At 40.5% G+C, this 12,823-nt stretch overlaps 1 protein-coding gene across 4 annotated transcripts in view; it reads left to right on the top strand.

Moving 5' to 3' along the window:
* Nucleotides 1-12,823, top strand: part of daam2 (dishevelled associated activator of morphogenesis 2) — a 116,018-nt gene that overhangs the window by 84,665 nt on the left and 18,530 nt on the right. For 3 of the 4 annotated variants that reach the window (XM_049596899.1, XM_049596901.1, XM_049596900.1), the window contains exons 12-20: nt 1,500-1,558; nt 1,750-1,934; nt 2,817-3,119; nt 3,626-3,733; nt 5,302-5,331; nt 8,582-8,688; nt 9,640-9,724; nt 10,667-10,773; nt 11,735-11,823. In XM_049596899.1, coding sequence (XP_049452856.1) covers nt 1,500-1,558; nt 1,750-1,934; nt 2,817-3,119; nt 3,626-3,733; nt 5,302-5,331; nt 8,582-8,688; nt 9,640-9,724; nt 10,667-10,773; nt 11,735-11,823 — 1,073 coding nt within the window. The remainder of the gene's footprint in view (nt 1-1,499; nt 1,559-1,749; nt 1,935-2,816; nt 3,120-3,625; nt 3,734-5,301; nt 5,332-8,581; nt 8,689-9,639; nt 9,725-10,666; nt 10,774-11,734; nt 11,824-12,823) is intronic. The other variant, XM_049596902.1, reaches the window with a different exon arrangement.

Below are 12,823 nucleotides of genomic sequence, written 5' to 3'. Positions count from 1 at the left end.
CGTACAGAAAGCCGACTTGGACGCGGCATCTGAGCCCGGACGTCCATTACTGTCCATTGCAGATCCATCACAGTGGTCAAAACCTATCCCTCACTTTGCATCACTGCCAAAGTCTTGTTGTGTTTCCATAAACTCTCCTAGAGTAAATTATGCCTGGAAAGATTTGCATAAACTGAGATTTCCTCATTGTTTTGGCTGCATGCCGGAGGCCCTGACGGTTAACGGCTGAAAATGTACAGTATGTCTCGTGCTGTGGCCGCTCAGAGAGTGAGGAAGGGGGACGTTAAAACAACTGTTAAAACAACTGGGAGACAAAAACCATTCATCATCTGCGGTCACCATGACGACGGCGCTGACTACTCGCACGTGTGCCTGACCTGAAATTAACACTCTTGTACAAATCACATTTTTCCACAGCTATGTAACGGTATTTATTTGACCAGTGAACAATAAAGTGATTTTGTCTTTGTGCTCTAATGAGTTGGATCCATAGAGTGCTGCCTGAGCTGTAATTAAAGCAGAACTGACTTTGTAATCAAGTTCAGACTCTGTTCACTAACACATGCATTTAGAAGGCCTAAATCTGATTAATGACCAATTTGCTTTTAAATTGCCTTGTGGATTTCCTCGTGTGAATTGATTACAAGCATTTGAGTGTGAATCATTACCACAGTGAAGTTACTTTATCCTTGTTGGCAGTCGCACTCCAGCACTTTCCCTGTTCAGCAGTTCCCTCTCTCGTGCTCTTTCTTCTTGATTGTTTTATACTCTGTGCTCAATGACACTGAAACATGTCTATTCTCTCAACTGTAGCCACGGCTTCCACCGGTGCTCAAGGTTTCACTTTCAGATCTTTTTCCAGCTACATTAATTACTCAAAACACTCCATTTGATAATGCTTTAATTACACATTCAGTTTTAATGTGTATAACAAGTTTTTAACTTATACCCATGTACCGTCTCCCTGATTGCCTCATTATCAGGAACACTCAGCTTCAGTGTAACCCTGTTTAACATCAAGCCCCAAGCTAATCCTAAAGTGCTTCAATGTATAACTGAATATTGATTTCAGCCCTGCAGGATTTATTTTAGCACTAATGTTGTGTTATGCAGCTTAAAAGAGCAAACTGCATCAACTCAGTCAATACTGGTAATGAAGCTGGATGAAAAAGAAGTCAAGAATTATTGTCAGTGATCAATAGATTTCCAATCCAGTTATTGAATTTCCTCAAAATGTTCTGCCTTGACTGAGTTGGACTGCAGTTGAGCTCTACATGCGAGCCTCTTGTGCAAAGCTGTGTCTGTGTTTTCACTTTCAGTTTCAGTTGAGTTTACTATGAGAAGGGACATTCCAAATTAATAAATACACATGGTATAAAATTGCCAGAATTAGCCAAGAGGCTAGTTTTCATTTGGAGTCCCTCAGCCAAGCTTTTACGAAAGGCACCTAAAGTACAACAGAGTGCGTCTGTGCTTATTTTTGTCTGCCTGTTTCACAGGTTGGTCAATGAGAATGAGGTGAAACAGTGGCGAGACCAGGCAGAGAAGTTCAGGAAAGGTAAGACTTGTTTGACACACTGCACTCTGCAGGTTGAAACAGAAAATACATCATGCATTTTCTAAATCTCCACAAAGGTGTTTTTTTTTTTTTAAATGTTTCCTTACAAATCACTATGTGCTTCTCTGTGTCATTTTATTATCTGCACCTACATCATATGAATACATTTCTGCCATATTGTGCCCTTTTAGACCATGTAGAGCTGCTAGCCAAACTAGAGAGGAAGGAACGGGAGTGTGAAACCAAGACCCAGGAAAAGGAGGACATGATGAAGACTTTGAACAAGATGAAGGACAAACTCCAGCGCGAGGGAGTGGAGCTGCGCTCAGCCAGGGAACAAGTCCTTGACCTGTCCTCGCGCATTAATGACATATCTGTGAGTAGCACTGTTTTTTATAATAGGTTACAATATCCCATACAGCACCTAAATGAGCCAGTGATATGCTGCGCTGTAATCATGTAGCTAACTGCTAGGTGTTTATCATTTTCTTTAACGTTTCTACAGTAAAATGGTAAAACTCACCCCAACGAACATTATTTAAAAAAAAAACCAACAGATTTTAGGGATGATTTATTTTTTTTATTTTTTTGATTTCCTGCTGCAAATTAGACAAAATTGATTATAACGTCATCTCAGTGCATTAACTACAGAGATTGGTTCAAGGTGTGTTAAGCCTAGCTTAGCACAAACACTGGTAGAAGCAGGAAACAGTCATGCTCGTTGCACAGGTGTGTGACAAAGGTAACGTTAGCATGAGAAAACGTGACTCCGTAGCTTTACGTTAGCTAACCTAATGCATTAAAGCTAATTAACAGCTCAGAAGTCCTGTTGTCTTTATGAATTTGCTATGGCTGCATTTGTTTTTAACTTGGAAGAAAACCCAGCTGAGTTTTGGATGTACTGTCGGCAAGTTTGCTAATGAACAAAACACAACATGTTGGTACTGTTTTTAAAGTTGTTGAAGGGCTTGTTTTGTGTAAGCTAGCTATCCAACTCATTCCTGTGTGCTAAGCTAAGCTAATTTTGGTGGTGTCAGATGCACAGTTGCAATTGATACATATTTTCTTATCTAACCCTCAATATGGCAGCATAATTCCAAAAATGTCAGCACATTATTGGTATTTGCCTCTGTTTTAGGCGTATCTTAAGTATTTTAGCACTTGTGAAATAGTGCTCTAAGACAGGTCCATAAAAAGGTGTTGTTCAAAACATAATAATAACTATTAAAAAATGTATATTCTGTCTTTTCACCAACAGGGCGTCGGTGTGTCTTTCCCACCTCCACCTCCTCCTCCTGGCGGCCCCATGGCTCCACCTCCACCCCCAATGATGGGTGGCTTTCCTCCACCTCCTCCTCCGCTGCCATTCAGCTGCCCGCCTCCTCCACCACCTCCTCCCCCACCTGGAGCACCCCCTCCACCGCCAGGAGCCCCTCCCATTTTCGGAGTCCCGCCTCCTCCTATTCCCTCGTCTTTTAACTCAGCGACCACCATGCGCTCCAAGTCCATCCCTCAGCCTTCTCATCCCCTAAAGTCCTTCAACTGGGCCAAACTAGGAGAGGTGAGAGAACAACGACCACATCTGCTTTTCCAAAATACTCTGCTGCTGAGTGAAAACACTGAAACTTAAATTCAGTTTCTTACAGCAGACATTTTGACTTGTAGGGAAAGCACAGGTGAAATAGATAATATTAAAGATGGCTCAGTCTGATTCCAAGTGTCCCAGTGAGCTATTCCAGTGAGCCATCATGCACAGTACCAGGGCTTTCCCTAAATGAAATACAGCTACATTTAGTTAGCTTGAAGTTATTAGATACACCTGTGCAGTTCCTACTATGACATGGCAAAATGTTGGCCATAAAACAGTCAATTAACTTAGAGGTTTTGAGTGTTACAACACAGCATTATGGCCTTTTAGCTGATCTAACTGCACAACAAATTCCAAGCTTGTGTTCACCCCTGATTTAAAGTACTGAGCAAGTAACACTTAATAAATGTAGAAGTAGCGCCTTCAGTGCTAATCAGTGTTTGAATATGAATCCCTTACATCCCGTTACCCCTTTCCAGAATGTGATCAATGGCACCATCTGGAACGACATTGACGACCTGAGAGCTTTCAAGATTCTTGACCTCAAGGACATAGAGAAGATGTTTTCAGCCTATCAGAGACAACAGGTTTGGATTTGTTACAAAGTGGGACACAGTACTCTGAAATGCAATTTTACGAGTGTCAGTGTATGTTTGTTTAACTTATAGACACAGAAATCCACGTTATGCCTCTTGTTTTAATAACTGCTAGAGTTGCATTTGATGTTTGAATTTTGCCCTTGATTCTTTAACATGTGTGCATAAGCGAGTGTGTGTGTGTGTGTGTGTGTGTGCGTGTGTGTGTGTGTGTGTGTGTGTGATGGGCTGAGGAGTGGGAGTGTTGCAAGAGGACTCCTGATAGTGCCAAGGGTCCAGCTCCGGGCTAACACGAGCAGCTGTTCACTGCTGAATGCCTTATTGTAGAGATGCCACAGAGCTCGAGCTTTGCCCTAGTATTTGCAGAGTGTTATTGTGAGAACTGGGGAGCTGACTTGGTCTTCACGGGCTCATGGATAAGGGCAGCACAGAGGAAACAGTCGACACCATTGAAGTCACGAGGAGTCACAATACCAAAAACTTTTTTTTTTCTTTTTTTTTTTCACTGAAGCTAATGCTCTAAAATAAAGAAGAAATTGACTGAAGCATATTGAACCAGGCACTAACTAATAGGATAATTGCGGTATGCATGCCTTTGGGGTGATACCATACAGTACATAGCAATTACTTCCCCCTGTGCTACAACTAATTACACACCACATGTCATGGGATAATATTGTGTGCATAAATTGATATATTTGACTGCATGAAATGGGTTTAAGTGGAATGTCAATTTGCTCTATTGAGTCTCAGTTAATCACAGTTTAAATCAAGCTCTTTAAGGCTCAGTGGAAGAGCAGTACTTGGCATAGGCTCTATAGAGGCAGTATTGTTGAATTCCTTTACAAGGTATTTTACTGCCATGCTTAAAACCCCTCTGACAGCTAAAAGCACAACTTCTCTTTTCAGGCTTTTATTAAAGAGTAATGGGTCATTTGAGGCTGCTGCTGACACTGATTTACTGCGTGTATTTATTTATACAGTGCAGGTTTTTATTGGCGCAGGCCAATGGTTGAATGGCGATCTCTACGGATATAGCCGCATAAAAACCCAAGATCTTCCTGGCTTTGACAAGTCGGTTCCATTTGGCAAGCGCGAGATTCATTTCAACTGGACAATATTGCAGTGTTTATACGTGGCATAATTGCTTTTTTAAGCTTGTCGTTGGTCGTTTCTTTCAAAATGGACTTCTGTTTACATTTGCCCTCTGTAGGATTAGTTACCACGCTCATTTTTCATGTTCTTGTTTTTCCACGTCAAGACAGATGTGGATGCAATCAAAGGAATACATTATAACAATTGTGAGCTCTTTAAGAACACAAAAACCAAAATAGAACAGAGTGCAAAACCTTTTTTCGATGTAGATTTCATGAGCCCCTGATGACCTGGACAGTAAATTATTATTTCTCACAGAAGGCCTCCCAGCTTCAGCTTGTAGTGTGCATAGTTGTAGCTCTTTGCTCTGGTCACCCCTTTTTTTTTTCTGCTTGAAATGCTAATCTTTGCATGTGTTTTCAATTTTTTTTGTGTCTCTCTGCACTCTCCGACTGCCTGGGCAGGACCTGCTCACTAACCAATCCTTCAAACAGGTAAGTCAAAGGTCTTCCAGCATCTTTATCTCATGGTTACCTCCCTCCACTGCTCTATCACCTTCTCCTCTGCCATGCAGCAGCCAGCCAGAGTGGCCAGTTGATTGTATAATGAGTTATCATGTGACTTATCTGTGGTTATAGGATGTGTACACAGTCATGAGTGTTTGCTGTCGTTTTTGTTGAAAGAATTTTGGGATGTATGAATCTTCATTGTGTATACCTTAGTGTTAAAGCTGCTCTTATCAATATATTTATATTAACAGTAGGTCGAGTGACTTTGTTCATTCTCACACTCATCATGTCGCTCAAAAAACTAGTGGTGTAAGAAAATATCGATACACTTGAGTATCACAATATTGTGTTTTGTGATACTGTAGCGATTCTCAAAAAACACTTATTTTTAATTGATAATTTACATGCAAAAATTTGCGTCAGTGGTTAATTTTGTGTTGTGTTTAATCCCCCGACCACTAAATAGCAGTGTTGCAATCTATCTACCGCCATCTGACTCTCACGAACGTAACAGTATACCGTAGCATAAACATAAAGAACATAGAATCTTAAACAGTGCTCCTAAAATTATTTTAAATATTTCAATATGCAGTATATTATCTCACGTACAGTATCGCAATATATCGCAGTATATTGAATTGAAACCCCTTTGTTGTAGGTGTGGGAATTACCAGAGGCCCCAGGATACGATATTATCACGATACTTCTACTACTTGTATCTAATGGATGGAATAACCAGCTGATTTTATTATTCTAATATTTTATTATTCTAATAGGCTACCAAAAGTTAATAATTTCTATAATTAAAAAACAGTTCTTGGGATCTGTGTATTGATACAACATTGCCACATAAAATATTGCAGTTCTATACTGCAGTGATTCCTTTTCACCACCCCTATTATATCCTTATACATATTGTATCTCCAGATTCCTGCCAATACACAGCCCTTCCACAAACCCACTGTACACTACCAGCTCAACACTAAATGGTAGACGGACAAAGGCACAGACTAGCTGGTGAACACTGTGAAGCATTTAGCTTCTAAAGAGCCAGATATTTCCCCCAGGAGATGAAAGATACAAAAAACAGAGCTAAAAAAAAGAGTGATATTTGTCATGTCACCAGAGGCATGACTCCAAAAAAATGCTAATGTTGCTCCATGACTGTTATATGTGTAAATAGGCAACACATGATCTATATCATCTTTATAAGGTGATAATATGTCTATGTGTAATTTTGCTCCCCCCAAAGTGTGGGGGAATAAATTACTGCAGGTTTAAAGACATTGTTTTTACCATTGTATGAACTAGTAGTGTGTTGCAAATGTAAGAAAGGGTATAAGTGATTGGCTGTAAACGTAGGACAGTTTCCTTATTGGAGTTTCAGAAAACCATTGCTCTGTCTATCTGTATCATCTCCATGTTCACTGGTATTTTTGAATACAGGGTTTTTCCATTTTTGTTCTCCCAAAAATAATACAGTCCACACAAGCACTGTTTTTTTTTTTTTGTTTTGTTTTTTTGTTTTTTTTTTAAATCTTTGTCCAAATGAAAACGCAAAAACACAATTGAAGCGCTGTCAAGAGCATGCAAAACCAGCGTCCAACTGGGTAGCGGTGACATTGGCGACAAAGTCTGTGTGTGGGAGTTTTGGATTATGTCGCAGTGACGTCCGTAGTGCATTCTGAAGCCTTTGTTTCTCAATACTGTGAAAGAGTAACTGTGCATTCATGTGTAAACGTGCAAAAAGTCCTTTTAGCAAGGTTAGAGCCAGCACTATTTTGGCTACGTCCACAATTGCACAAAATGTCATTTGTGGCACCTCACGAAGTGAAAACAGTGCACACTCAAAACTTTCCCATGTGTACATGTCATCACTGAAAACAAAGTCCCTGAACATCTTCACCCTGGATGGAATTTTACAAAAGGTCATTTTTCACTGACCGAAAATGTAGTTGGCATGTGGACAAAAGACCAAAACACATGGAAAAGCCTTGGTTTTAAAAAATACCTGTGTGTGTGTGTGTGTGCATTTGTGTGGACTAGGCCTTAGTTTTTGTGTGGATTACTATTACTACCATCAGAATCTGTCATTGCCCTCGAAATCATTAGCATGAACCAGGCAGGAAAAGCCTGAATTGAAATGCAGCCACTTGTATGTTAAAAAGGCCTTTACAACCATGTTGCCTTGCACAAGAGAAGAAACCAGTTCAAACACCTGACCACATTTCAATCACGCCACTTAATAACGGTTATAAAAGATGAAGGGGTCTCCAGTTACATTGGGTTGGGTGCACATGCTATACACAAGTTGGCAAAAATGTCGTGAGCGCGTGGGCAGAGAGGGCTTTGGCAGGCCCAGTGAATGGGAGTTGTCCCCCTAACCCAGTGCCAACCTCAGTCTGTTGCCAGGCACCGTGGGTCAATGCAGGCATGGAAAAACGACACTTTCTTTACAAGCCGCATCTGTTTTACATACGTCATAGCCAGCAACCTCAAAAAGGACGTTTTCTGGCGAGGAGGAAACCGGCTCGGACCATAAATAGAATGTGTTTAACATGCAGCCCCGACCAGTTTTCTCAGACATGTATTCTTTCTCCTTGTGGAATTTTAATACTACATTTGTGTGAAGCTTACAAAAATATCTGACTGGCCCACAGCAAAGTTTTGAACGGTGTTTCCTGTTCCTCTGAGAGGTTTATAGGCCAGCCTGCATTGTGTTTGCAGTGGTGACTCACCAAATAAAATCTCCTCTCACGGGACCTGCTTTATATTTTGCTTGCACCGAATTTGTTACCATTTTTTTTTCCACGTCTCCTTTTGATCTTTTTTCATACACCTTCCACAATTCAGTCCAGGCTTTATCATTTTTAATGAGACGTGCGTTACGGGCTCTGATGCATTCACAGTCAGCGACTGCAAAAGCAGGTCAGGGAACTTGACCTGAGGCCAACTGAAGTATTTGGCTGGAGTGCAATCTTTTAGTCTGTGCTCGATAGTGGAACTGATCAAACTGCAACAGCTGAGTCTTTTGAGGTTTTTTTTAAGTCACTTTAAAATATCTGCTCCAAATTAACGCATTGTTAAATGCTAAAAAGGGGTCATATCATCTCTCAACAAGATAAAGATGTAAAACAGATGTGAGGAGGAGGTTTTGCATTTTATATGAGCGCTCTTATAAATAGAACTATGTTGCAAAAAGTTAATCGTGATCTCTGTCTTTGTCTTTCTGCAGAAAGAGACAGGCTCTATGGACGACATATACGTCAGCACGCGGAAGGTCAAAGAGCTGTCAGTCATCGATGGTAGACGTGCACAGAATTGTGTCATCCTGCTTTCAAAGTACGGGTCCCAGCCAGAATTATTAATTACGTTACATTATACCATCAGTTAATAACTAGTTATTATGTGTTAATTAGATTATACTTCCAAAGAGATGCTCTGAGCACAGGCTGTTGTGAGATAAGTGACACTGCAGCCTTTGGGTCAGAGGTTGGAGCTGTTACTCGGCTGCTTGGGGCAGGTGCTTCTTATGTCTGGTGCAGGAAATGTGTTTTTAATGGACACACAAGGACATCTGTCAGTGTAATTGAATTACCATCCATGGCAACAGCAAACTGAGTCATAAGACAGACAGAAAGCATTGTCCAAGATGTATCTCTGGAGTACTGTTCAGATTTCAACTAGACTTTTGTCTATTTTTAAACATTCAAGTACTATCAGTCTCCACATTAGGTCATATGAAATAAATCAAGACACATAAAATGACCTTCCCCCTCCCTAAGGGCTTTGAGTCTTTCCATATCTGAACCGGAATCAATTGTCTTAATTTAAAATCCACCCAACAATATGGTTTCCATTTGTGTGTCTCCTAACAGCAATGATCTGAAGCCCTTTGGAGAATTTGAATCCTAACCAGCTCTTCACAGATCAATAAACAGGCTTCCTGAGACCTTTCTCTGTCTGACAAAACTGCAGCACAGTCCCTGAACTCACTCTCGTGTCAATAGCAAGTGGCCCGAGGGTACAAACTCGACCCAAATGGGGTCAGCAGTTGGTCAATAAGGTTTTGATGCACAGACTAACAATGCTGTTATTGATCACAACCCAGCACACTAACACTGATCAGATGCACTGAAAACAGCTGGCAGTGTGCCCGGGGTTGACACTGGTCCAGACCAGTATTAGCATTGGTCCACTCACAGTATTGTGTTTTTAATGTGGCAATTAATCACATTTTATTAATTCTTGTGATTAAGACAACTTTCAGTTAACTATTTTCTTCCTTTGCAGGTTAAAAATGAGCAATGAGGAGATCAAGAGGGCGATCCTGGAGATGGATGAGAGGGAAGAGCTAGCCAAAGATATGCTGGAGCAGGTGAGGCTGGTGATGGATAACATAAACTGTACATATATATGAGACAGCAGTGTAGTCAATTACAATTGTTTGGGAAGGTAAAAACAATGTGTATGGATTTGATTGATGGGGAAAGAGCATTGATTCGCTATTGTTTCTTTCAAGAGGTTTGGTGAAGTTTGCCTAATCAGCGCTTGGCCCAGACAAAGTGATGTTGTATGTGTTAATCTTTTCTGACAATGAAGCAGAAAATAAACAACCTGAGTTAATTTATGATTTTGTTGAATGCTCAGTTCTGATTTGGTCATTTATGGCATTCTATAGTCTCTATAGTATTTCTGATAAGCAGGCTGCTGCTGTGAATAGCAGACCATTGCTACGAGCATAGCAGAAGCAGTAAGATCAATTTTAAATCAGTAAAACAATTTTTTAAATCAATATTTTGTGTTGAATTATTGATTTCTTTAGTAAGTAGCTGTGTAATAAGCAGGATGATATGTTGTAAGCGAGGTATTATTGCAAAATAAACTCTTTCAGGGTGATTCGGGACCTCAAGTCCTGCACCTATCAGGCTTTATTTCCCAAACATGAGCTGCCCAATGAACAATTTTCCTTACATGTACAAGGGGTCTGGATCTTTTCAATTTTTATTTATTTTAATCTCTTTTTTATTTGTCAGTCCACACAGTCCAAAAGGTATTTGGCAGTTGAAATGCATCTCGCTCATATCCCTGTTCATGTAGCAGTTCAGGGGTTCAGTGACTTGTTTATTTCAGTATGTCCTTTTGTATTGATACGGTTAAGATAAATTAACACGCATTACAGCTAAAGTGGTCAAGCTAATTAAAAAAAAAGAAAAAAGAAATACCAATACCAGGAAGAAGTTAGATACCGTGCATTTCAGTTTGCACCACAGACAACTGCATTAGCATTCGGATTAAATGTGTCTTCGCGTCTTTGCAGCTGCTGAAGTTTGTCCCAGAGAAAAGTGACATTGATCTCCTGGAGGAGCACAAACATGAGCTGGAGCGGATGGCCCGGGCTGATCGCTTCCTCTTTGAAATGAGCAGGTACACAGGACCACATTATTGTGTAACACGCTGCTTCAGATAACAGCAATGGTGTTTTAGGTGATTTCTGTAACACTTTTAAATGCAGCCAAAACATCTGCAAAGCATGGAATTGCACACATCTACAATTTGCAATTTTCATCAAGTTCAGTTTGTGAGAAAGTGAGATGTGGTGATGAATATATAGAGTATAGAGAATATATAGAGTGCCTGCGTGATAAAACAGATGTGACACGTTTGCATAGAGCAGTGTCTGACAGTCTATGGCACGCTTTTGAAAAGGAAGGCTTTTAAAATGAACAACATGCAGATTTTTGTGTAGCCAGTCAGCCACAAATAGATCCTAAAATATTGCAAAGCACGATGTCTGTTGAAAAAGAACAAGCTTTTGAAGTAGCGTGGGGAGGCTGGGATCGAGAACAAGCCTCAAACTTCAGTGTGATTCATCATTTAGCTGTGAAAAGGAGTCATGGCTGCCCTTTGAGGGCTCCCATCACATCAGAGAGTGGAGAAGTTTTAAATCAGTGCCTTTTGTTCAGCATTCTATCACTTCTCAGAATCTACACTATTTGTTCACGATAACTAAACCTTTTCATTTCATTCGGTGAAATATTACCCTGTCCACTTTTTCTTTTTGACCGCATCTCCTTTGGTCCCAACAACACATCTGGGATTTGGCTATTTCCCTTTATTTGCTATTTAATATTCCAGGTCTCTCTTTGAAATTCCCACTCCCTCAGTAAACTTTTGGGCACATCTAACATACCAATTTGTCAACGCTCTGCCTTGATGGGAGCATAGCAGATGATAAAAGGACTGGTGAAAACTGAGATGGGGAGTTTTGTACAATTGGGTGATTTCTAGCTTTGAACTGACACTCCCCGGACACAAATGTAACTCACCTCCCTTTCTAGTTTTTGTTCCTTTTCCCCTCCTTTCACTTCTTTCTTCTCTTCATCAGAATTGACCACTACCAGCAGAGACTGCAGGCTCTGTTCTTCAAGAAGAAGTTTGCAGAGCGTCTAGCTGAAACCAAGCCTAAGGTTGAAGGTAAGGACAAACACCTCAGAGGCCACTATAAGGTGGAGACTTTACCTCTCAGTGATCAGTCATTCAAGGGATTAGGTTAGAAACATTATATATTTTCTTATTGCAAACAAATGAATTGATCATAATACCTTGTATTGTCTGCCAAAGCCTGATATATATTATTCCTCTGTGCCATGGAGCCTCATTGTTTTCCAAAGACTATTAAAAACACAGCCACACTGTTGCACTTACTGACATGTTTCTTCATTATCAGGAACACACACACTGTATGTCACCTTGATGAGTTCTGACATGCACCAACAAGCCACCCCAAATACTCACTACAGCCCCAAATGTTTGTTAATCAGTTTGAAATTTGTGAGCCGTTTTTAAAGATTAGAGGCACAGTCCACCCCAGAATCAAAAGTGCATATTTTTCCCTCTTACCTGTAGTGCTATTCATCAGTCTAGATTGTTTGGGTGTGAGCTGTCGAGTGTTGGAGATATCAGCTGTAGAGATGTCTACGTTTTCTCTAATATAATGGAACTAGATGGCACTCGGCTTGTGGTGCTCAAAGCACCCAAAAAAACAACAACTTTGTGAGCAGTTTCATGTAGGAGCTATTTTCTTTCTACCGAACTACACACACCCACGATATTACTGTGCAGAAGGAAGCGTGCATCTACTGCTAAGCTCACCTAGCACCATTGAGCTAGCTAACATTATAGCTCAGCTGAGGAGTACACCATTAATGGTTCATCTTGCGCTGTCACAAGCACAAGCCTCTCATCCATGAATAGATGCATGCTTCCTTCTGCGCAGGTTTAATTCCTTAGTAAGAAAATAGTTCCTACATGAAACTGCTCACAATAAGGTCTGTGGATTATCTTGAGTAACCAGGTCATGGTTTCTGGAAAGAGACATTACTGTTGAGTTTTTCAGTGTTTGGCACTTTGAGCACCACGAGCTAGTTCCATTATATTGGAGAAAAGGTAGACATCTCTATGGCTGATATCTCCA

This window comes from Epinephelus fuscoguttatus, linkage group LG14 (genome assembly GCF_011397635.1).
Source record: "Epinephelus fuscoguttatus linkage group LG14, E.fuscoguttatus.final_Chr_v1".
Classification (NCBI taxonomy): Eukaryota; Metazoa; Chordata; class Actinopteri; order Perciformes; family Serranidae; genus Epinephelus; species Epinephelus fuscoguttatus.
This window is presented reverse-complemented; position numbering and strand designations above follow the sequence as displayed.